The 25798-nt window shown below is 36.6% G+C and overlaps 1 protein-coding gene across 2 annotated transcripts in view; it reads left to right on the top strand.

The window, feature by feature from the left end:
* Positions 1-25798, top strand: part of FAF1 (Fas associated factor 1) — a gene marked incomplete at both ends in the record, with an annotated part of 358834 nt that overhangs the window by 205194 nt on the left and 127842 nt on the right. For both annotated transcript variants that reach the window (XM_080690990.1, XM_080690989.1), the window contains one exon: positions 15100-15195. In XM_080690990.1, coding sequence (XP_080547116.1) covers positions 15100-15195 — 96 coding nt within the window. The remainder of the gene's footprint in view (positions 1-15099; positions 15196-25798) is intronic.

Below are 25798 nucleotides of genomic sequence, written 5' to 3'. Positions count from 1 at the left end.
CTCATTGTACTAGATATTCTACCTACATTTATTTTTATTTTTTTATTTATTTGTTTTTGGTGGTACTGGGGTGGGGGTTCCTGGAAGCCCTTCTACCTCCAGGCTACACTCCCAGACCTATTTTATACTTTTTTATTTGGAAACAGGGTCTCTTAAGCCAGCGTAGCTGGCTTCGAACCTGCGCAATCCTCCTGTCTCTGCCTCCCAACCTCGGGGATTACAAGCGTGCGCCACCACGCCTGTCTCTACCTATATTTAAACACAAAAAGTGTCTCCTCTCAAAAGACATGCATGAACATGCATATCCCATGAAAACAAAATAAAACCCTCCCTCACTTCTCTGGCAAAATTCAGAGAATTTTCTGTAATTATTATCTCCATTTTTGTTTTCTATTTATTCTTCGCACATATTGCTCTGGTCTTCAGCTCTTTTTTCCACTGGAATAGCTTTTCTTCAGGTACTAGTTTTTGTATGTTTCTAAATCAAGTTGACCCTTTTAGTCCTCATTATTTTTAGCTTAGTGACATTTATTTATTTATTTATTTATTTATTTATTTATTTATTTATTTTAAGCCAGGCCTGGTGGCGCACGCTTGTAATCACAGCATTTGGGAGGTTGAGACAGGAGGATCTTGGTTCGTGGACAGCTTCAGCTACTTAGGCCCTTTGCAACTCAGTGAGAGAGACCCTGTTTCAAAATAAAGAATAAAAAATAGGGCTGGGGGTGTACCTTGGAGGTAGAATGCCTCTGGCTTCTATCTCTAGTATTGCAAAAAAAAAGATTTGAAATATACTCATTCAGAGAAATATATACAAATTATGAATGTGTAACTTGATGAAGTTTTGTAAATACTTCCATAAAATCTGCACGAAAACATTTCCAGCATACCAGAATCCTCCTGCCACTCCCTTTTATCCAAGAAGTAAAAAACACAGAGTAGTTTTTCTGGTTTTCAGCATTCATAAATGGAATTATGTAGTATGTGCATTGGTCTAGTCTATCCATCCCTTTTCTCCCTCCTTTTGTTTCTTTCTTCTATTTTTAGCATTACGTTATCTGTTCTACTGATAATGTGGTAAACATAAGGGGAAGGTTTCCCTTCTGGACTATTTTAAATATTTGCTAGCAGCATTTTACTGTGTTGGAAACTTCTTCCTGAAACACTGTTCTCTGGACTCCCAAGATACCACATACCACACTCCCCAAGTTTCACCACTGCTTCTGCGTGCGTGTGTGTGTGTGTGTGTGTGTGTGTGTGTGTGTGTGTGTTGAGGGGGGTTAGGAGTTGAACTCAGAGAGAATCTACCTCTAAGCTAGGCTGTCAGCCTATTTTATTTTTGAAACGGTCCCACTAAGTTGCTGATGGCCTTGCTAAGTTGCTGAGGTTGACCTTGCAGCTGAGAGCCTCCTGTTTCAGCCTCTCAAGTACTGGAATTATAGGCACTGCTGTGTCTGCTCCCCTCCCCCACCAATTTTAAACAAAGATTTCTAGAAAGTCACAGCTGGTATGGAGCAGCAGGGATTGACCAGCAAGGTGAAATTATTTTTTTTATTGTTCCTTGATATACCCATTTCTGCTGGTCTGCCTGACTTGGTATAGTTAATTCAGACTCTATCTTTTCTAGGAAGAAAAGCCAGGATCTGATTCTCAGCAGCACTATGTCCATATGCCGAGACCAAAGTTGTTAGCATAACTGCCTGCATTTTGCCAAGGAATTAGATGGTGCTGGAAAAATATCCAGAGCTCCTATGTTTGCTATCCAAAGAGTTCCACAGTGTTGTGGGCTAAATGGCATTCGCTGTTGACTAGACATGTGCCAAATTGCTGGCTGGTACTCTCCATGCATACAAAGCAGGTTCGAGATATATCCTTGCATATATGAAGGTTCTGTGGTTATAAGAAGTCACCACTGATTTGTAGCACTCTAATATAGTGAGCCTTTTCCACTAGCAGAATCTTTCTGTCAAACTTAAAATGAGGTAAAACTACCCTTATAACTAATGATTTGGTTACAACTTGCTGTGAATATATTGTAATTGTAGAATAAGGCAAAGAGCTTGTTTTCATAAAATCCTGAACTCTTAAAGTAAGTATTTCCTATATTGGATTCATAAGCTTTGCTAAAAAGTGACTTTATAAACATTTTTAAAATGAAGAAAAACATCTTGAGAAAAATCCAAAATTTCCAATGTACCTTTCTAGTGTATAATGGTTTTAAAATTTGTCAAACTTTAAGATGTCAAAATCATATTGTACCATGAAGCTGATTTCATTTGCCAGTGGGTGTGATTTTCTGTTTCTTTTGTTGAATTTCCAGCTCAGTGTTATTATTTTCTCCTTTGCTTTTCATGAGGTTTTTTTTTTTTTTTTTTTGTGGTACTGGGGTTCCTGGAAGCCTTTCTACCTCCGGGCTACACTCCCAGACCTATTTTTACATTTTTATTTGGAAACAGGGTCTCCTAAGCCAGCACACGCGGCTGGCTTCGAACCTGCGAGATCCTCCTGTTTCTGCCTCCCAAGCGCGGGGATTACAAGCGTGCGCCACCACGCCCGGCCTTTTCATGAGTTTTTAATACTTTTAGATTCTGTTACAAAGCCAGTTTCTACTAGTTCTAGCTTGAATCCTCTCGTGTGTGTGTGTGTGTGTGTGTGTGTGTGTGTGTGTGTGTGTGTGTAGAGAGAGAGAGAGAGACAGACAGACAGACTATACTGAATTCCTGTTAACTCTGGCCAGGTAATGAACCCTGGACATGTGTGAATCAAACCATGCACATTGTGGCAAATGCAGATTGTTCCTTGTTTTGCTAGTGCACATTAGCATTGGTTATAATGTGGACATATTTCCCAGACTTTTTGGATCCTTGTCTAAATAGCAGCAACAAATAATGAAGTATCCAGAGCTTAGCATCATTATTCTGTCTTTTCTTGAGTCCAAGTTGAAGAAGAAATAGAGTAAAAGACAATTTTATTTATTTTTTAAATCCCCTATCAGCAGAAAGTAATTAACTGAAGATCCACAATTAGCCTCACAGCAGTCCATATTAACCATCTCTAACCATCCCAGGTCTTTTCAGAGGTGGCATGATTCTGAGATTATTTTGCACTTGAAACAGAGGCTTATAATAACTAGCTTGAAACACATTTAAGAGCGTAAGGGCCTCCTGTTTTCTTTTTTGGGTTATTATCTACCCTCTGTGATAAGAATTTTTTGGTTTGCAAATGATTTAAAAACAAATATTAGAAGAATGCTTCCTTTCTAGCTAGTATAAAACTATGTCTTTTCTTTGGTAAGTTTGTAAACTTACCAAAGTAACTTCTTTGCTTTATCTGGGAATTATATTATTGATTTGCTTGTTTGACACAAAAGAATTAACAAAATGAATTAAATAGTCAAGCATAATGAAAACATAAAGAGGCCCACTCATCACCATTATTAGCCGGTAATGTTGAATTGCTGGCTCTGCCTTGTTTACCTTTTTAGGATTTGGTTTTGTTTTAAATTAAATAGTTGTGTGGGATTCTTGTACAGTTCAGATACTGCACAAAGCTGAACCCTGGGAATCTATACTGTGGCTCTCTGAATGTTTTTATGTAACCTGCTTTTATAGGTTTAAATTACATTTTGTGACACTATTCTGTGGTTGAATTAGAAACTTTTTTTTAAGTTAAACCTGCGATAAGTAATTGTCACAGTTAGCGCCCTGGTACAATACTAATTTGAAGTGACATGTCCATACTGGTCCTTAGTAACATGAAGACGCCTAACAGGTGTGAGGGGTGTGGCTTCACATGGGCTCTGCTGAACTTCTAACCAGAGAAAAACAGCAGAAAAAGTGAAATGAACCTTGAATAAAGCTGTCAGCAGTAATTATCTCAGCAACACTTTGTGGAGAGATAAAATAAGCGCTGCTGCTTTTATAACCTGAACACACTGCATCCAACATAGATTTTTCACCCACTTAACATAAACTGGTGAATACCTTTCAAGAGATATTTCCATAGAACCTAATTAAAAAATAATAACAATAATTATCATGAAATAGAAATTATTGGCATATATGCATGTGATTTCATTTTAAAACCATAGTTTTCTTTTTGGAATTTTTTTGAAGATTTAAAGGACTTTATTAAAAAGGTAGGAATACAGAAGACAATTACAGCCCCATGCCATGAGTGGCATGTGGGGGTGGTTTGAATGAATTCACCCTGAAATTTTTAAATGTTGATAATAAAAGCTTTTTCATTCTTCTTGTTTTGATAAGCCATTACTGTAAGCAGTGTCAAGTGGCATATAGAAACTTATGTTCTTTTCTTGGAAAAATTCTTTTCCTGTTGGACTGGTATTTGAGCAGATTGGACCAGTATTGGACCTGGGAAGAATTGATAAATCTTTTTCAATTTGTTTTAAAAACATTTCATTGCCATTTTCTTTGGCAGCAATATTTTAAATGCAAATTCTGATCTGATGAGTGAAATCATTTAAGTGACATAATGACCATGTTTGTCTGATCTGAGGAGTATAGAGAAATTTAAAGTTAGATTTTTTTCTTTACAAATTACAGGCTGCAACAGCTAGTTTTAAACCCAGCAGAAAACTTTGCAACATAAAACATAATCTATTCTATTAATTTCATGTCTTTTATTTATGCTTTAAATATATAGTTTTATAGCTTTGGTAATCCAATAGCATATAGAGATTTACTTTTTTTTCATAATTTAACTTTACCATGATCCTGCATCCCCCAAATTAGAGAGTTAACAAAGTTGCCAGGTTGGTTCACATTTCAAGTGAAGGTGATAGCATTAAAGAAAAGCTAGGAATCAACTCATGTTGCTTTAGACTCGATTCTGCTATTTATTAGCTCTGTAACCTTGAGTGAATGAGTCTTTCCCTTCCTTTCTTCCTTCCTTCCTCCCTCCCTCCCTCTCTTCCTTCCTTTCTTTCCTTCCCAGGGGTATTTTACCCCTGAGCTACACCTTCAGCCATTCTTTTTTTTTTTTTTTTTTAATTTTGAAACATGCCTCGCCAAGTTGCCATGCTCTGGCCTTGCACGTGCAGTCTTTCTGTTTCAGCCTCCCAGGTACTAGAATTACAGACATGCGAAACCATACATTTATTTTTATCTGTGCAATGGCAACATGACAAACTATGCCAGGTTCATTCTCACTAACAGACAATAAGAAGGATTAGTATAACAAAATAAAATAGAACTATTATGGTATATACTTTGATATTCACAGAAATATATCTTAGAAAACCATTTGCTTCATTAAAGCAGAAACTCTTCACCATTAGCCATGTCCTTGACACTAAGCTGAGTTCTTGTGGTTGCTCAGAAACATAGTTGAACATTCTATTTTAAATAAGTTTATCTTATTTATCTGTTTGTTCACTCAGAGTATATAGCAAAATCCACATCATCAGGGATGGGTGGGTGGATAGATAGACAAACAGACACTCTTTAACCCTCCCAACAGTGTTATGACTTAGAAAACTTTGCAGAGGTAGAAGTTGAGACTCTGAGAGAATAGGAAGATTGTGCAAAGTCATATAGCTATTAGCTAATAGCAGTGTGGCTTTGGAGTCTGGGTTAATAACCACTGTGCTCCAGGAAAGCATAGGACATCTGCTAACCAAAGAGATTTCCATACAGTGACATATGTTTTTCCTGAAACTGGCTTATTTGGGGTATAAAAGATTTGGGAGGCAGGGGAAATTGGCATGATTCCTCTTTATTTAGTAGACATTCTCAAACAGCGAGTTCCCTGCTGCACTGCATTTGTTGAGGCAGTGTTGCTCCCTTTCTTAGGACTGCTTCTTCCCCAATGACAGAAATGTCATACAGGGCAGAGCCTGGACAGACTTCTGAAATGTAGGACAATAGAGTTTTAATCTCAGGATATTTGTCCTTTCCCTTTCGGTAGGTCCAGTTCCTTGGCCCACCCACGTAAAATCTCAGCCTGTGACACCTCCTTTGCCTCTGTCTACTCATCTCCCACCTGGGGATTCTGATCCTCTACTTCTAAACTAGCTGAGTGAAAGATGTTTATTTTTTTTTTTTTTAGAATTGTCAATATGTCATCGGATAAGATTGAATACTAAAAAACACCAAGTATTTTACAAGACAGGCAATACTTTGAGGTTGGAGAAAGTATCAAAGATTAATTTTAGAAAGAAGCTGACCTGAGTTTTGAAATAAATTCACATATGATTTTCATAGGCGTACAAAGTAGACAGGTGGACAAGAATGATGAGAGAAACCTTAGCAGGAGTAACCGAATGAGCCAAAGCCTAAGAGCAGGCAGGCACAGCACATTTGGGGATTGATGAGTAAGCAAATCTGTGTACAGAAGTAGTGGGAAGTAATAGCTGGAAAGACGGGCCAGGTTGTAACCTTGACTCTCAGGCTGAAAATTTTGTTCAGAGTGAGAGAAAAGAACATGGAAATCATCCAGTCCAGTTTTTTATTCATTTTTATTTTATACGTGATCAAATTGAGAGAAGAGAATTGAACAGGTTACTACTTTGGGCTATCACTTTGTAATGTATCCCCCTTTTAAGCCCAGTTATAAGCAGTGAGTGATGTCAGAGGTATGCTCCTAGAAGCATTTTTAGATAAAGTATATCTAAACAAATACACATTTGGTTGGATGACATTTAGAAGAACGTTATGTGGGAAGAAAGAAGAAACTTAAATAATTCTAACTTACTTTGGTCACTTAGGAAGGAAATATTTTACTAAATATTGGGATATCTTAGATATGGAAAAGCTTAAGTAATGTGTTTGTTTATTCTGTGTTTCAGAATACATACTACTTAAGTTAAATGTTCTTGACTTAAGCTCATACAAAACACGTAAGTAATACCAATATTCTTATCTAGGCTTAGAATTTTAAAAAACGGAAGCAATTGAGCCTTGGAACTGGAAACACCAATATGATAATCCTTCTGTCAATGAGCCAAAGATAAAATGTTGTATTTTTAAAGTTAAATCTAATTAAGTCTACTATACTAGGCACTTTTTCACTTACTATCTTTTTATTGCTGTCAATAAAGATATTATTCCCATTTATTAGATAAGGATACTGAGATCTTGAGGTCGAGCAACTTCCCTGGGAGATGATATTAATATCAAAGCCAGGCCACAAGGCTAGTTTACCTGAATCCAAGTTCCTGACGTATAAGAACTTAGTGTTTATTGAGTGACTGAATTATAGATGCTTAATAACTATATAGTTAATATAATTTATTCATCAACTAGCTCTAAATTATTAAGTGATATGGGGCAAAAGAGCAAAGTAGAGAGAAATCCTCACATTCCAGATCTTTTTCTCTCACCAGTCTTATTGATTAGAAGCAATATATTTATATGTTCTTTTTCCTCTTCTGCCCTCCACCAGAGGGTGCTCAGAAGCAATCAAGTGCCATAGAGCAGTTGACAGGAACTGAGAAACAAGAGCTATTTTAATTCAGTGTAGATTAATGGCCTCTAGGCAAGAGAGAGAGAACAAGTACAATGTAAGAGCTGTCTGCCTCTGAGCTACATCCTTGACCCCTTTTAAAATTTTTATTTTGAGAAATAGTCTCACTTAGTTGTCTAGACTGGCTATTGAATTTGTGATCCCCCTGCCTCAGCCTTCTTGAGCAGTTGGGATTCCAGACATGCACCATCCACCTGGCAAAACTGAACTCTAGATCAGCTGAAATGCCTTCTTTGGTTTTAAGTTGCCTTACAAATAACAACTGGCCTACCTTCTGTTCTATGAGTAAACCTGATCTCTCTAAATAAATGTCAGAGAAACCATGCCCACTGGACAGTGTCTGGCCAGTCTAACATGACTGTAGTCTATTTAATATTCCAAAATACTTCAGAACTTCTAGTGTACTCACCAGAATCATTAAATAATAAAGTCAAAGAATATTTTGGAATCTGTATGTGTGGTTAATGAAAGTATATCTGTTTCAAAACTTTCCTAATTCTGTTTCAGTAAACAGCTCTTTACCTTCCTATGGTGTAATCTGGGTTTGAAAGCAGAAATGCAACAGAAGATTTAAACAACAACAAAAACACTTTTGTTTTGAGCAACCTCTTTTTGATAGAAAAATCTGATAATCTTGGACCAATGTGGGAAAGCAAGAAGGTGGGCAAATAATAATGTGAAAACAGCATCAGGAGATTCTCTGTGGTGTTGAAAGTCCTTTTAGAACATCATAAATTATGTTTTCAAAAATTTTCAAAGAAAATTTGAGATAGTTAAGATACTTAATTTGTATTTTGCAAGTAGCTATGACGTCTTTTAGAAACAAGAGTTAAGGTTATTTAGTATAAAGGCCTTGACTGGGATGTAAGAAAACGTGCTCATTATCACTAAGCAGATGTGAGACTTGAGCAAACAGCTTTGTCTCTATCTGTTTTTCTCCTAGTCAGAGGGGGAATTAAACAAGATTTATGCTGGGTGTGGTGGCACATGCTTGTAATCCCCGTACTTGGGAGGCAGAGACAGGAGGATTTCACAGGTTCGAAGCCAGCCTTTGCTGGCTTAAGATACCCTGTTTCCAAGTAAAAAAAAAAAAATAAAATAGGTCTGGAAGTGTAGCCTGGAGGTAGAAGGGTTCCATACCCAGTACCACCATTAAAAAAAAAAAAAAAGATTTATGTGATGAGAAGTTGCTTCTCATTTGGAGTCTTTTGGGGATGGTGCAGTACTCATAGTAGAAATTTCAGAGTAGACTTACTGATATGTTCTCTTTGGAAATTCTCATTACTAGCTTAGACTAGGGCACAGGATACTTGGCAGGGGAGTATGTAGCAGCCTGACTTGACACAGCTAATACTTCAAGATCTGGTCTCCTGGTTGGGATATCAGCAATGGATGATTTCTCAGGGCCCTTCCAACTCTATTATCTTAAGAATCTGAAATAAAGCCATCTATAGCAGCCATCCCTGTTTCTTCCAACTCCATTTGCTCACATGGTAGCATTTATGCTTATGTATATCACACACACACACACACACACACACACACACACACACACACACAAAAAAAAAAAAAAACCCAAACCCTCAGAATTTGTTACTGTTTGTGTTTACTTCGTTAAACCTTACCAACTTGCCAAATCAATTGAGGACACAGCAAGGCCAGGCAGTGGGTTTTTTTTTTTTTTTTTTTTTTTTTGCACTGTTTACACAGGAGTTTTGTAGATAATTGATCTTGACCTGCACATCTCTTTTACTCTTCCATTGGTTCCAGAGTATTAGTCATTTCCTTTTTAACAGTGTGCTTTCTTATGAGGCGACTAAACTGCTATTTAACCCTGCTACAAGAATGTGGCAGTGGGCTAGCCCAGACAAGTGGATGTGCACTTGGTAACTAGCATTCTTAATAAGCTTGCTTCAACCTGCCACAAATTAAAGCTCTGCGACTTTTCTAGCCCATAAATGACTTAAATTAAAAAAAGCTAGGATTGTGAATAAAAATAAATAAGCTTTTTTGATTTGCACTCTGGTTGGCAGTAAATGAAGTTTTAGCTTCATGACTCAGTTTGGTCTACAACTACTCCAGTCATCTACCCAGCAGAGTAGTGTGCATCTGAAAAATTTAAACAGGTGACCCCACAGTCATCTTTAGGGCTTCTTGCTCATAAAAGGCGTTGTGTCAGAAAGGTGATATAGTAGAAAACTCTGGACTTCAGGGTTAAATCTGGTTTGCTACTGAGATGCTAATTTGTCTTGGATAAGGTATTCTACTTCTCTAAGCCTATTTTTGTGATGTCTAATCCTAATCATTAATTTGCAGAGTTGCCCTGGATGGTAGATATTTATTATGTTAAGCATTGACTATATAGTACCTGACAAATTACAGTCTCCCAGGAGGAGCTGTTTTATCTAAGAAAAAAAGAAAATAATTATTGTTGAGAAGATGGCGTTTAAATGTGGCTTTAAACCCCACTTTCTTTTGTTAATGTTCTATTTTAAACAAAGGAAATAATATTTCACAATTTGATTTAAGATACATATAAATAGTAAAGTTACAGTATCTAGGTATGTCACATGTAGGGCAAGGAGCCTGCAGGTGACTTAGTGGGTCTTCTTAGTGATATATTAAGATCACCCCTCACCTGAGCTGGAGGGATCTTAGAGCTCCTCCGATGGTCACCCTTGCATTGTACAAAAGGTGATAATTAAAGGTCCTCATGACTGACCCAAGGTGATATAATTCAGGTCTTCTAATTTTCAGATTAAAATTTCTTAAGTGTTGGCATTGATAATAATTAGGAAGACAGACTATAGGTTTCTATTTGGGAGAGAGCTAAAATTTGGCTATAAAATAAAAACTATTTTGATCAAGTAATTCAACATTAAGAAGGGCCTTTTGCCGGGTGTGGTGGCACACGCTTGTAATCCCAGTACTTGGGAGGCTGAGACAGGATTGTGCAGGTTCAAAATTGTGCAGGTTCAAAGCTAGCCTCAGCAACTTAGTGAGACCCTGTTTCCAAATAAAATAAAAATAGGCCTGGAAGTGTAGCCTGGAACTAGAAAACCTCAAAAAGAAGGGCCTTATACTTAACGTCAAGCTTAAATTAATAATATTGTGTTTTATTGGTGACTTACCAGAGATAACCAGTAATCAGTCATGATGATTTATAGGAGTCTTCTTTTACAAATTATCTGACTATATGTATGAAGTAGACATGATATGCTTTCTTAATTATATAAAAGGAAGCATTGAAAAGATTTTAAAAGTTTATTTAAGTAAGTAGTTTTTAGCTTCTTATTTGTTTCAAATAATTTTCATTATTTATAAAAATTATTAAATTAATATACAATGCATAGTTGAAAAGTTTACAACTTCTGTTCTCAGGATTTCTTTATACTTTTAAAGAGTTATCAAAGGCCCCACAGAGCTTTGGAGTGTGTGGATGTTATCTTTTGACATTTACCATTTTCATAATTAATATTGAACTTTTTAGTGAAGATAATAAGTCAGTTACATGTTAATATAAGTAGCATCTTTATGGAAGGTAATGTGTTTTCTAACCCTAGTGCATAATTAGCATATTCCTAATGTAGTACTAATGCTTTCTGTAAGAAGAAAAGAAGGAAAGTCAAATGGGCTTTAAGAGTACTGCAAGGAGCCAGGCGTGGTGGCGCACGCTTGTAATCCCAGCATTTGGGAGGCTGAGACCGGAGGATCGCGTTTCGCAGACAGCCTCAGCTACTTAGTAAGGCCCTCCGCAACTCAGTGAGACCCAGTTTCAAAATTTAAAAAAAAAAAATTGGGGAGGGGGTGTAGCTCGGAGGTTGAATGCCCCCTGGGTTCCATCCCCAGACCCACAAAAAAAAAAAAAAAGAGAGAGAGAGAGTACTGCAAGGCCTGATGGTACATGCCTGTAATCTCAGTATGGGAAGGCTAAGACAGAAGAATCCCAGGTTCAAGGCCATATCAGCAGTTTAGCAAGGTCTTATTTCAAAATTAAAACAAATAAAAAGGACCGGGGGTGTAGCCCAGAGGTAGAATGTTTTATTTAACACAGTACCAAAAGAATCCACTCCGTTGATGGAATATTTACTTTGTAGCAAGTATATTCTCATTCAAGCCATTCTAATAGAAAGCCTGTTAGCAGACATAATTTCAAATTTTATAGAAGAAAGATAGGTTTGAGATGTAAAACATTGTTTGGAATTTGAACTCAGGATAAAAATACGTGCCTCATTTAATCAGTATATGCTGTGTGTATGAGATATTGCACAGTGTAATAAATATATGCTAACCAAGAGTATGTAATATGTGCTAATCAGAAAAGCCTATTTATCTTCTGTTAACAAATTGTTCTTTTAGCAAACAACAAAAATTTAAATGCCTATCTTTTCCTTGAATTACTTGATAGAACAAATTTATTTGACCTTGTTCATATTTCTTCATGCCTTACTTAAAAATGACTTGCCATCCATACATTCAATCTTTGACAGTAGGAAAAATACAGCTAGATTGAATTCTTGCCTACTGTATCTACTTGTGCTTTATTTGGCCTTTTAAAACTGTATAAGATTTTAGTCCTCTATTGGAGGAGTAGTTGGCAAAAATCTCCCATTCTTTTGGCTCTCTGGTGAGGTTCTTGATAGTTTCCTTGCTATAAGAAGCTCTTCAGTTTAATGTAATCCCACATATTGATCCTCCTTTTACTTTCTTATGCCTTTGGGGTCTTGTTGAGAAAGCTTTTACCTGTGCCTATGTGTTATTTATTGTACCTATGCCCTCTTCAAGGAGCCTCAAGGTCTCTGGTCTGACTTCCAAGTCTTTGATCTATCTTGAATTGACTTGTGCAGGGTGAGACAAGTGGGGTTTATTTCCATTTTTCTGCATATGGTTATTCAGTTTTGCCAATACCATTTGTTTAACAGGCTATCTTTTTTTCCGGTGTATGTTTTTGGCTCCTTTGTCAAAAATCAATATGGACAGAGAATTCATGAAACTCAATGCTAAGAAAACAAATAACCCATTCAAAAAATGGGCAAGTGAACTAAATAGACACCTCACAAAAGAAGAAATTCAAATGGCCAATAAATGTATGAAAAAAATGTTTAACATCATTGGCAGTTAGATACAAATCAAAACTACTCTGAGATTTCACCTAACTCTAACTAGAATGGCAATCATTCAAAACACAAACCATGCCGGGTGTGGTGGCGCAAGCTTGTAATCCCAGCGCTTGGGAGGCAGAGACAGGAGGATCCCGCAGGTTCGAAGCCAGCCTTGCTGACTTAGAGACCCTGTTTCCAAGTAAAGTATAAAAAATAGGTCTGGGAGTGTAGACCAGAGGTAGAAGGGTTCCATACCCAGTACCACCAAAAAAAAAAAAAAAAAAAAAAAAAAAAAAAAAAAAAAGAAACCACACACACACAAGAAATGCTGGCAATTATATGGAGAAGTGGGAATTCTACTACATTATTGATTAGATTGCAAATTAGTGCAACCACTTTGGAAAACAGTATGGAGTATTCCCAGAAGAATGGGAATGAACTTACCATATGCTCCAGAAATACTACTTCTGGATATGTACCCAAAAGAATGGAAACCAAACTACCAAACTAATGCATGCATATCTATGTTCATAGCCACACAATTTCACAATTGCCAAACTGTGAAACCAACCAACATGCTCATCAACAGATGAATGGATCACAAGCAACGGAATTTTACTCAGCCATAAAGAAGAACAAAATTTTGTCATTTGCAAGGAAGTGGATGGAACTGGAGAATATTATGCTAGGTGTGAGTCACAAAAAATAAAAATCAGCCGGGCATGTGGTGCACACTTATAATCCCCGTGTGCTTGGGAGGCGGAGACAGGAGGATAACTCAGGTTCGAAGCCAGCCTCACTGGCTTAAGAGACCCTGTTTCCAAGTAAAATATAAAATAGGTCTGGGAGTGTAGCCCGGAGGTAGAAGGGTTCCATCCTCAGTACCACCAAAAAAATTAAAGTAAAAAAATCAAACCTGGTGTTGTGGTGCACACTTGTAATCCCTGTATTTGGGAGGCTGAGACAGAAGGATGACAGTTTGCAGATAGCCTCAGCTCCTTAGTGAGGCCCTTTGCAATCAATGAGACCCTATTTTAAAGTAAAGAATAAAAATTAGGGCTGGGGGTGTACCTTGGAGGTGCAGTGCCTCTGGGTTCCATCACCAGTACAAAAAAAAAAAAAAAGTTACAAATTCGGATGATTTCCCTAATATGTGGAAGCTAGGGAGAAAAATAGGTCATAGGAGGAACTCTAGACAAAGGAGAAATCATAGATGAGCAAATAAGGTTACCTAACTGAAGTGGTTAGGAAGGGGAAAGAGGGAAATTCACTAATATATATTCACAAACATAGCAAAGCTAACCAGTAAGCCAAAGATGAGAAAGAGGGAAGGGGAAGGGAATGGGGTGGGAATTGTGAAAGTGCTAAGTAAGTGATGTGTGCATGTATGTTTCTACCATCTTGGACCAATTGAGATATATGACTACAATGCACCAATAAAAATTTTTTACAAATGTATAAGATAGTCCCTTATTTTTGCACAACAGGAATTCTTCAAATGGCTTAAATAAATGTTTAAGCTTTTTGTATTGACAGAGTGCAACTTATATTTATCATATTGATTCATTTGATTAGACAGACATACATAAAATAATGATAATAGTATATAAAGCAGTGTTAATTTGAAAATACTACTTCAGTCCATTGTCTGTCCTTTTTTTTTTTTTGCCGTACTGAGGATGGAGCCCAGGGGCATTCTTCCTCCAAGCTACACCCCCAGCCCTATATTTTATTCTTTATTTTGAAACAGGGTCTCACTGAGTTGCAAAAGTCCTCACTACATACCTGAGGCTGTTTGTGAAAGAGTCTGTTCGTGAAAGGCCATCTCCTGTCTCAGCTTCCCAAATGCTGGGATTACAAGCGTGCACCACCACACTCAGCTCCATTGTCACATTTTATGAAATAATTTTGTTCAAGTTTTATATTCAACTATGATTATTACTACTGATCATTTTATAATTATCCTTAGCACGGTAAATTGTGCTAAGGGTAATTATAAAATGAATTGAGATTCAGCATCATTTTGAATATGCATATCATGCTCTCATTGTACTTTTTTTTTATTGCAGTATTGAGGAGGGAACCCAGGGACATTCTACCTCTGAGCGACACCCTCAGCCCTATTTTTTATTCTTTATTTTAAAACGGTCTCATTGAGTTGCAAAGGACCTCACTAAGTAGTTGAGGCTGTCCTCGAACCACAATCCTTCTGTCTCAGCCTCCCAAATGCTGGGATTACAAGTGTGTGCCACCATGCCTGGCTTTCATTGTACATTTTATCCCAAGCCATAAGTGCTCATTCATAGAAAAAAAAAAAAAGTAATGTTTGTAGCCCATCTATTATATACTAGGCATGTTTACTTTACCCATGTTAGCTCGAATTTATTTAAAGGAAATTTATTCATCTAATTTTTTGTATCATTAGAATAATCATGGTGTTTTTCATTTGTCCTATAATGTATAAATGCATATTTCTCATTTTGCTTATGAATGATGGATTTTCTTTCTACAGATGTGTCTTGCTGAATCAGGGCTCTCTTATCCCTGCCACCGGCTCACTGTGGGAAGAAGATCTTCACCTGCACAGACCCGGGAGCAGTCAGAAGAGGTAAGCCTGTTTGCCAGCTTTTCACTGAACGGAAGGCCTATATCTTCCATCCACCTCCCACTTCCTATTCTTTTTATCTGCCACAGCAATGAATTGGTAGAGTTAATGTAGCATGAATAAAATCTTCATAAATTCTTGAAGGCAGAAATTTTTCATGCAAGGTTATTGCTAATGTGTTCCTTCATGTTCTGTTAGTTTCATGTTTCAACAGACAAAATTCAGTTAGATTGTTTGAGATGATTTTGTCAGGTAAACAAAGGGATTTATTTTTCTTTTTTTGCTGACTATGTAATTGAGTACATTTATTAGGATTAATTCTGGTGCTTCTTTAACTCAGTGAATTGGAATACCTTCTCTGAGTCAGAAACTGCTCAGTATTAGACAACAAAGGTGAATAACATTATACCTATACCAAGATTGGTAAACTAGTGATAATGGCATAATATAAAAACTGCCATGACAGCATACATACAGGGGCACTGTAGAAACAAAGCAATGGTCAGAAGACTGAACAGATGTTGTATATGTTCTCTGTGTGTCTGTGTGGGCTACAGAATATTAAAAGATGATGCCTGCTGGGCGTGGGGGCGTACACTTGTAATCCCAGCATTTGGGAGGCTAAGACAGGAGGATCATGGTTCACAGACAGACTCAGGTACTTAGTGAGGCCCTTTGCAACCCAGTGAGACCCTGTTTCTAAGTAAAGAATAAAAAATAGGCCTGAGGGTATAGCTCAGAGGGAGAATGCCCCTGGGTTCCATCCTCAGCACCATAAATAAATAAATAAATGAATAAATGAATAAAATAAATAAATAAATAAAATGATACCATAATTCTATTCCATGTGGACAGATAGTACTTTGTCCCTAACTCTGACCTTGATTATAAGAGAATGGGAAAGAGAGCACTGACTCATTTTTTTAATTCATTGAGCTAATATTGTGTAAATAAAGTCATCACTGGTTTCTTAAAAGGATAACATTTTAAATACATATGCCCCCAGCATGAGAGCACTAAATATATAAGGCTAATATTAATAAAATTAGAGGGAGAAACAGACCATAACACAAGAATGGTATAAGACCATAGATGGAAATTCACAACAAAATATTCTTAAACCAGATCAATGGCTCATTAATAGGATCGTTCACCATAGTCAAGTAGAATTTTTCCCTGGGATGTAAGGATGGTTTCATGTGTTCAGGTCAGTAATTGTGATGTACTTCGTTAACAGAATGAAGGACAAAAACCATGTATCATGTCAGTAAATGCATAAAAACCATTTGACAAAATTTAATACCCTTCTTGATTAAAAACTCTCAAAAACTTAGGTATAGAAGGAAATTACCTCAACAAATAAAGTCCAAATATCACAAGCCTACAGTTTACATCATATTCAGTGGTTAAAAGTTATTAATATTTTCTTTGAAAATTAGGAACAAGACAAGAATACCTACTCTGCCTACTTCTATTCAAAATAGGACAAGAAGTCCTAGCCAGAACAATTAGGCAAAAGAAAGAAAAATATTAGAGGACAAATAAAATTGCCTTTCTCCTACTCAAATAGGAGAACAAGTAAAATTGGTTGTTTTCTTAGGACATGATCGTGTACACAAAAAACCATAAAGATTCTGTCCCTTCACAAGTAAATGAAATCAATAAAGTTTTAGGTTATAAAATGAACATTTAAAATCAATAACATTTCTATATACTAATGAGGTAAGATCCAAAAAGAAATAATTAGCTGGGCGTAGTGGCACATGCACTTTATCCCAGTATTTGGGAGGCTGACACATGAAGATCACAAGTTCAAGGATAGCCTGAGCAATGTCATTAGACCCTGTTTCAAAACAAAAGTAATGTAGCTCAGAGGTAGAATGCCCCTGGTTTTAATCCTCAGTACCACAAAAATAAACAAATATATATAAGTATACATATATACATATATAAATTGAATCATTAAAACTTACCACTTACAATGGATATTATGTGTGTGAGTGTGTGTAGTATTTAGGATTAAATTTATACCAAGGAGGGTAAAATATCTGCACTGAAATCTATAAAACATCATTAAAGAAATTAAGAGGCATAGATATATGATAAAATATTTCATATTAGTGGATTAGAAGCATTAATATTGTTAAAATGTTCATACTATTGAAAGTGCAATTTTTGTCTAAATTTCAGTGATGTTTTTCAAGGAGGGAAAATGGGGGAGTGGTTACTGTGAGTCAAACACAGAGGCATTCTACCTTTGAGCTACACTCCCTTTTTATTTCAGAAGATCTTACTAAGTTGCTGATGGTCTCCATAGGTTGCTGAGGCTGGCCTTGAATCTACGATTCTCCTGTGTCAGCTCCTTAGTACTGGGATTACAGGCATGGGCTACCACACCTGGCTCAAGGAAATTTTTTAAAACTTAAAACTTTCATGGAATCAGAAAAGATTCTATATAGGAAAGTAAACTTGAGCAAAAAGAACAAAGCTAGATATATCACAGTACCTGATTTCAAAATATTTTATAAAGCTATTATATTTAAAATGTCACAGAACTGGCATAAAACAGATACAAAAAAACAGTGGACTAGAAAGAGCCCAAAAGTGAACTTGTGCATTTATAAGGCTCAGTTAAATTTTCAACAAAGATGACAGAATATACAATGGAAAAAAACAGGTCTCTTCAGAATGAAGAATGAGATTGTACACTTTTACACAAAATTCAACTCAAAATGGATGGAAAACTTCAGCATAAGACTTGAAACTATAAAACAATAGGAAGAATCCATGGGGAGAGGAATATATCTCCATGACATTGATGTGGTGGTGCTGTTTCAGATTTGGGCTTCCAAAACATAAGGGACAAATGAGAAAATGGCTAAATGGAATTGTAGCAAACCACTAATTTTCCACACAGCAATAGGAAACAGAGTACAGTGAGGAGAAAACCTGTAAAATGGGAGAAAATACTTGCAATTCCATACATCTGATAAGGGGGATATAAATATATGTATATGTATACATGTGTGTGTCAATTTAATAGCAAGAAAATAACAATTATCAACTTAATAGCAAGAAATCAATTTAATAGCAAGAAAATAATCCCAGCATTTGGGAGGCTGAGACAAGAGGTTCATGGTTCTAAGACAGCCTCAACTAATACATAGTGAGGCCCTTTGCAACTCAGTGAGACCCTGATTCAAAGTAAAGACTAAAAAATAGGGCCAGGGTTATAGCTTAGAGGTAGAATGTCCCTGGGTTCCATCCCCAGCACTGCAAAAAAAAAAAAAAAAAAAAAAAAAAAAAAGAAGAAGAAGAAGAAGAAAGTTCATGGGTATAGTTAAATTATTCTGTAATTTATACTCATATCCAAATATTGCCTGATGGATCATATCGTGATTAGTCAAGGGGAGAATCAAGACAGTAGATAATATATTCATTTATAGGGTACAGCATTTGGGAGGCTGAGACAGGAGGATTGCGGTTCGAGGACAGCCTCAGCTAGTACTTCCTGAGGCTCTTTGAAACTCAGTGAGACCCTGTATCAAAATAAAGACTAAGAAATATGACTGGGGGTGTACCTTGGAGGTAGAATGCCCCTGGCTTCCATCCACAGCACCACACACAAAAAAAAAAGTGAGTTCATGGGTGTAGTTAAATTATTCTATAACTTATACTCATATCAAAACATCATACTGCACTCTATAAATATAATTATTATCTCTTGTCTTGATTCTACCCTGAATAAACACAATACTGATCTATCATGTATGGGATGTGTGTGTGTGTGTGTGAGAGAGAGAGAGAGAGACAGAGACAGAGACAGAGACAGACTGGGGATTGAATCCAGGGGCATTCTCCCTCTGAGCTCCACCCCCCTAACTTATTTATTTTTTAAATTTTGAAACTGTCTTACTAAGTTCCTGAGGCTGGCTGAGAACCTGTGATCCTCCTGTCTCAGCCTCCCAAGTACTAGCCTAGGTATGGGGTTTCTCTTCAATTTTTATCCTCTCCCTCTGTTACTTCTTTCTCATCCTAAAACATAGGTTCAGATCTTCTTGTCCTAAAAAGTTTATTTCTTAAAACCTAGCTCCTTTTTAAGCTTTAGGACTTCTGTGTCTGTCTGTCTGTCTGTCTGTCTGTCTGTCTGTCTGTCTGTCTGTCTGTCTCTCTCTCTCTCTCTCTCTCTCTCTCTCTCTCTCTCTCTCTCTCTCTCCACTACCAAACCTTTTTTTTTTTCTGGGGTTCCTGGAAGCCCTTCTACCTCCAGGCTACACTCCCAGACCTATTTTTACATTTTTATTTGGAAACAGGGTCTCCTAAGCCAGTGTGCGCGGCTGGCTTCGAAACTGCGCGATCCTCCTGTCTCTGCCTCCCAAGTGTGGGGATTACAAGCGTGCGCCACCACACCCGGCCACTGCCAAACTTTTTAAAGTGATCTGTACTGGACAATTCTATTTCTTCAACTCACTTAACTCAAAGTTTACATCTTCCTTCTAAGTTACAAAAATTGAATTTTGCTGTTAAGGTCTATGTATAATTTTTATAAGATACCATTCCATATTGTGCCCTTTAATTTTTACAGCACTTTTGGGGATAGTGTTTGTCACATTCTGCAACTGGACTGTGAAAACACTTGCCCAGAGTCATTTGGAAAATGATACAGAATTCGACCATGGGTCTTTTGGTTATAAATTCAGGTTTTTAGTTATTGTTTTCTTAGAATACCATTGCTGTTTCTTTAATCTCTATCCTACTAAGCCTATTTATCCTACTGAACTTACTTAGAGTTTTATCATCCACTCCCATTCCAGGAATTTTCTCAGACCTTCTTTCTATGAGTCTTTTTTGCTGTTCATTTTTGACAACCATTTCTCCATTATCTATTTTAATGCTTTCTCTTCCTTCACTATTTGAAATGTGTATGTATATGTGTGTGTATATATGTGTATATATACATATATATGTGTATGTGTATAAATATATATGTGTATATATATACAGAGAAAGAGAGAGAGAGAGAGAGAGAGAGAGAGAGAGAGAGAGAGAGAAAGAAAATGTATAGATAATTCTTATCTTTATCACTCTTCTCTCCCTCTCTTTTTTTCTTATGCTGGAGGTTGAACCCAGGACCTCATGCATACTAAGCAAGTACTCTACCTATCGTTGAGCTCCATCCTCAGCTCTTATAAGGATGATCTTATTCCCTCCTATAACCTTAACTATTATTTACATGCTGATTATTTTCATATCTAACCCTTTTTTTGAATCTCATTCCTGAGATTCTGAGAGTTTTCTTCTTGTTTTCACCTCCTTATGACATATGTTCACCTGGATATCCTATAGCTATCTTAGATTTATTATATCTGAAAAATGTCCTCAGTTTTTTCCCTCACTAGACTTGGCCTTTGCTACCCACAATTTTACCCAAAGTAAAAATCTTGGTGTTATTTTTGCCTTTTTTATTTTTTTCATCCTCGAGTCTTAATTGATCAACAATTCCTATCATTTCTGCTGAGAGTATATTCTATATTTTCACCTTTAATTAATTTCCACTGATATCACTCAAGTACAAGCTTTCAGCTTCTTTCACTTGGAAATCTGGGGTCTAGTCTGCCATAAACAGCCACGCCACTGAAAACACACAGAGAGACATCAACACTGTTTCACTGGACATTCCTCTCCATAATAGCCTTTAGTGCTTTCCTTACTGCCATCAGGGTAAAGCCCAAATATTTTCACATGCCAATTTAAGGACCAATACAATCTAGTTCCACCAACCCTTTGCCTTTACTGCCAGTACACACTTCTTTCCCATAGGTAGAACTGCTAATTCAATTTGCTTCTTTGAATTCTTTACTTTAAAAAATAGAAATATGTAGTTCCCTGCTTGAGTTTTTTCTCTACTTAGAATACTCCTCCCCTCTGCACCAGCCTTCTCATACACTTATCTCGCCACATTGATCTCTTTTTTCAAGGAATTGTTTAAGTATTAGTACTTATGAAACCTTGCTTAGCCTAAGCATTCTCCCCTTTCCTCTCCAGTGGCCTTTCTCATGCTATTAGGGTTCTCTCTTGCACTAAAAACCACACATTTGGAGTTCAGTATGTCTTTCCTTTAGAATTGGAATTTCTTGAAGATTAGATCCATGTTTTTAATCTCTGTATCCTTGGCTTTTACCCTAATTCCTCAACATAGTTGTTGGTCACTGTCTGCTGGAAGCAGCTTCTGCTTCAATTTTAAGTTTGCTTTAATGGCAGTCACAAGTTCTACATTTTGGTCTCAGTGTGGTTATCATCTCCTCCAGGAAGTTTTCCTCGACACCTCTCACATCCAGTGTGTTTAGGTACTCTCTTGAATTTACACATATCACTGGAAATTATAATTATTTATGTATGTTATTTAGCACTCCTAGAGAGAGAGTAGACTATCTTTCACGGAAGTCCATACAGCTTGGTACAGAGTTAGGGTTTGTAAATGATTGTTGAGTGATAAAGGGAATAAATGAATGCAATAAATAGCCTAAATAGAATTTTTAAAACCTTAATATATTTTTTTAGAATTCTGAATGAATAGCTTCTCTGGTTTCAAATAATTTTAAGGCAGCATTGAGTGATACCGAGAGATTATCTGTTCTCATCAGCAAATATTAATGGGGAAGAAAAAAAAGATTGTTTATCTCATTTTTTAGAAAAGCTTTTCCTAACCTGTTAGATGGCTGATAAGAAAATGTGAAGAGATTGGGAGTTCCTTATACATAATTAAGTAGCTCATTCTTGCAGATACTTCAATAATTCATATTTGAAATATACTTTTTCAACAAAATCTGCTTTTTAGCTTCCTCTCTATGAAATGGTGTGGTTGTAGGATCTCAATTTTTAGAATGTTAAGAGATTGGGAAATTCTATATTTTGTGAAAGAAAAATGAATAATGGGTTACAGAGATTCATGGAGAAAATTAAAATCAATCTTACTATGAGGCAATGCTATATTATTATAGAAAGGGGATATTATTTTATTGAAAACAGAATTTGGAACTGAAAAAGAAGATTTATGTGGGACAGAATGATAAAAGGGGTTAGAAAAAAAAGAAGTGTCTATTTTATATTCCCCTTTTTCCCACTACACCCCCAACCCTCCTTAACATTATGCCTCTCAAAGAGAGAGAGGGTACTAGGCAATGCTGAGTGAAGCCTGGGGTGATAACTTTGATAGAGGGTGTCATGTTGGTTTTTTGTTTCTGTCACTTGCCTGTAAACCTGCTAAGCATTATAAAGCTATATGTGGTATACCTTATAGATTTTGAGCCTTTTGCCTGTTTAAAACTAAGCATCCGTGTTAAAGGAAACTTCATGCTCCAGGTATTTGACTGCCTGAAATACAGAGGGAATTCAAGGGTAGTTGTGTTTGGGTGTCGTTTTGAAGAGGAGCTTCTCTTATTGCTTTAAAGTGAGAATGGGTTTTGAGTTTTTAAGCTTAAGCCAAAACATCTGGGTTCTGCAGAATGACCACTAAGGGAATATAGTAAACACTAAGGGAGTATTAAGACTGCATGTAGACCCTTGCAATTTCTCTTCTATGAGAAATAGTAGAGTCACAGTAGTAGGTAAATGGCTTAAGGTAAGGACTGTTTATTAATCCATTGCAAAATGTATCTTTATACTTTTGTATATTCAAAGCATTGGAAAGGCTCTCTTAAAGACAAGATGAAAAATAACGAATTTTTGTGTATGTGTGGGTAGTTCAGAGGATTGAACCCCAGGGAAATTCTACCTCTGAGCTCTACCCCCAGCCCTATTTTTTTATTCTTTATTTTGAAACAGAGTCTCACTAAACTGTGGAGGGCCTCACTAAGCATCTGAGGCTAGCCGCAAACCTGTGGTCCTCCTGTCTCAGTTCCCCAAGTACTAGGATTACAATCATGTGCCACAATACCCAGCTGGAAAATATTGATTTTTTTTTTTCTTGGTGGTACTGGGGTTCCTGTAAACCCTTCTACCTCCGGGCTACACTCCCAAATCCATTTTATATTTTATTTGGAAACAGGGTCTCTTAAGCCAGCGTGGCTGGCTTCGAACCTGTGCGATCCTCCTGTCTCTGTCTCCCAAGCACGGGGATTACAAGCGTGCGCCACCATGCCCTGCTGGAAAATATTGATTCTAAGCTTTAATTCTTGAATATGTTCAGGGAAGAAATGCAGCCCATACCAAGTCAAAGCAGTATATCTTGACTTTCTCGTTCGAAATGTTAGACTCACTTGATCAGTAGCTTTAAAACTGTTCCACAGGGTCCCAAGATCCTTTGGAGATAGCCCAACTATCAACTGGATATAAGGAAGAAGAGGCCGAGTCCCAAGGCTTTAGACTCTTCCCTATTGCTTTCTCCCTGCATCATCTAGAGTTGCCATACTTATATATATGTGTGTCTTATATATATACACACATACTTTTTATATATTATATATAAAATTGTATTATATATGTGTATATATAAATATTTGTGTCTATATATATGCATTGCATGTTATACATTATAACTTTATGTAATACTTTGTGCCAGGGAAAGGGAGCTAACTCTGTGTGTGGAGGTAAGGGGGTTGGAGAACCACTGTTGAAGTATTTCTAAGATCCCTTCCAGTTTTAAAATCTGGGACTACAGCCAGGCATGATGGCACACACTTGTAATCCAAGTACCTGAGAAGCTGAGATAGGAGGATCTCAGGTTGAAAGCCAGCATTGGCAACTTAGCAAGGCCCTCAGAAACCTAGTGAGAGCTTGTTTCCAAATAAGAAATAAAAATGTGCTAGGAGTGTAGCTTGGAGGTAGAATGCCATTTATGAGTCTTTTATTCTGTTTCTCTTAGTGTTTTTCTGGCAAATATTTGTCTCTATGTTAGGCTCTTCTGCATTGACTAAAGGTTCATATAGTTTTCTTGTTTTTATAGCTTAAGCATATAGTGCCATATTTTAAAAGATAAAAATTTCATCAAAAATAAAATTATCTACTAACTAGTCTTTTTAAGTTATTTTATTGGTGCATTTTAGTCATACATCTTAATGGGATACAGGATGGTAAAAGAATACATGCACACATCACCCAATTAGCCCTTACCCAATTTCCACCCCATTCACTCTCCCTTTCCTCCTCTCATATTTGGCTTAGTGATTGCTGCATGTGCGAATACACATCATGTACATTAGGGAATTTTTCTCTTTCTTCCTCCCATTCCCCTCAGTTAGGTCGCCTTATTCACTCATCTGTAGTTTCTCCTTTGTTTACAGTTCTTCCTGTGACCTGTTTTCTCCCTAGCTTCCACATATTAGGGAGAGCATCTGATTTCTTATTTTTTGTGACTAATCTCACTTAGCATAATGTTCTCCAGTTCCATCCATTTTCTGTAAATGACATAATTTTGTTCTTTATGGCTGAGTAAAATCCCATTGTGTACATATCCCATAGTTTTGTAATCCATTCATCTGTTGATGAGCAGGCATCTTGTCTGGTTCCATAGTTTGGCAATTGTGAATTGTGCGGCTATGAACATAGATATGCATTCATTAGTTTGGTAGTTTGGTTTTCGTTCTTTTGGGTAGATACCCAGGAGTGGTATTGCTGGATCATATGGTAGTATGGAGGATCCTCAGAAGAATGGGAACAAACCTATATAGTCTTTGTAGGCTTTTTTTTTTTTTTTTTTTTGAGCAAAGCACTGATAAGCATTTAGCTAGATACCTTGCTTGGACCCTCTTCTCACTTAAGACTTAAATATCAGAATTCACCACCCAGTTCAATGTCTTAAATCCCAATATTTTAGAATCCCATTCTAAACTAGAGAACAGCATACTCATCCATATTTTGAAGCTGATTTGTTTGTTTGTTTGTTTTGGTAGTACTGGGGTTCCTGGAAACTCTTCTACCACCCAGCTACATTCCCAGACCTTTTTTATTTATTTTTTTTTAATTTGGAAACAGGGTTTCTTAAGCCAGCGAGGCTGGCTTCGAACCAGCATGATCCTCCTGTCTTTGCCTCCCAAGCGCAGGAATTATAAGAGTGCGCCACCATGCCCGGCAGAAGCTGATATTTTTAATACCTTAAACTTCAATCAATTTTTCTGGAAAAAATAAATAGTAAATTCATTAGGGCTCATTATGTAGTGAATTCTCAATATTTATTGAATTAAAGCATCATTATTTCATCTAATTTTTAACCCATTTTATCTCATCATCCCAAATATGGAACAGCTATAAAAACTATAAACTTACGGAGACAGGAGGATTGCACAGGTTTGGAACCAGCCTTGTTGGCTTAAGAGACCCTGTTCCCAAATAAAAATTAAGAAAATGGGTGTCTGGGAGTGTAGCCCGTAGGTAGAAGTGTTTCCAGGAACCTCAGTACCACACACACAAAAAAACCTATAAGTTTAAATATAGTATATAATATTATTGTATGTAATATTCTGTAGTATATACTATCATATAGTATCTACCATATAGCAAATATGTTACTATAATACATTTGTATGTAATTATATTTGTTAATATATATATACTCTGATTGTTACTTCTAACTGATTTTGATGAATCCATGTCAACTTTCTTGAAATAC

This window comes from Muscardinus avellanarius, assembly GCF_963383645.1.
Source record: "Muscardinus avellanarius genome assembly, chromosome: 3".
Classification (NCBI taxonomy): domain Eukaryota; kingdom Metazoa; phylum Chordata; class Mammalia; order Rodentia; family Gliridae; genus Muscardinus; species Muscardinus avellanarius.
The sequence above is the reverse complement of the archived record's forward strand: the minus strand, read 5'-3'. Positions and strand labels throughout refer to the sequence as shown.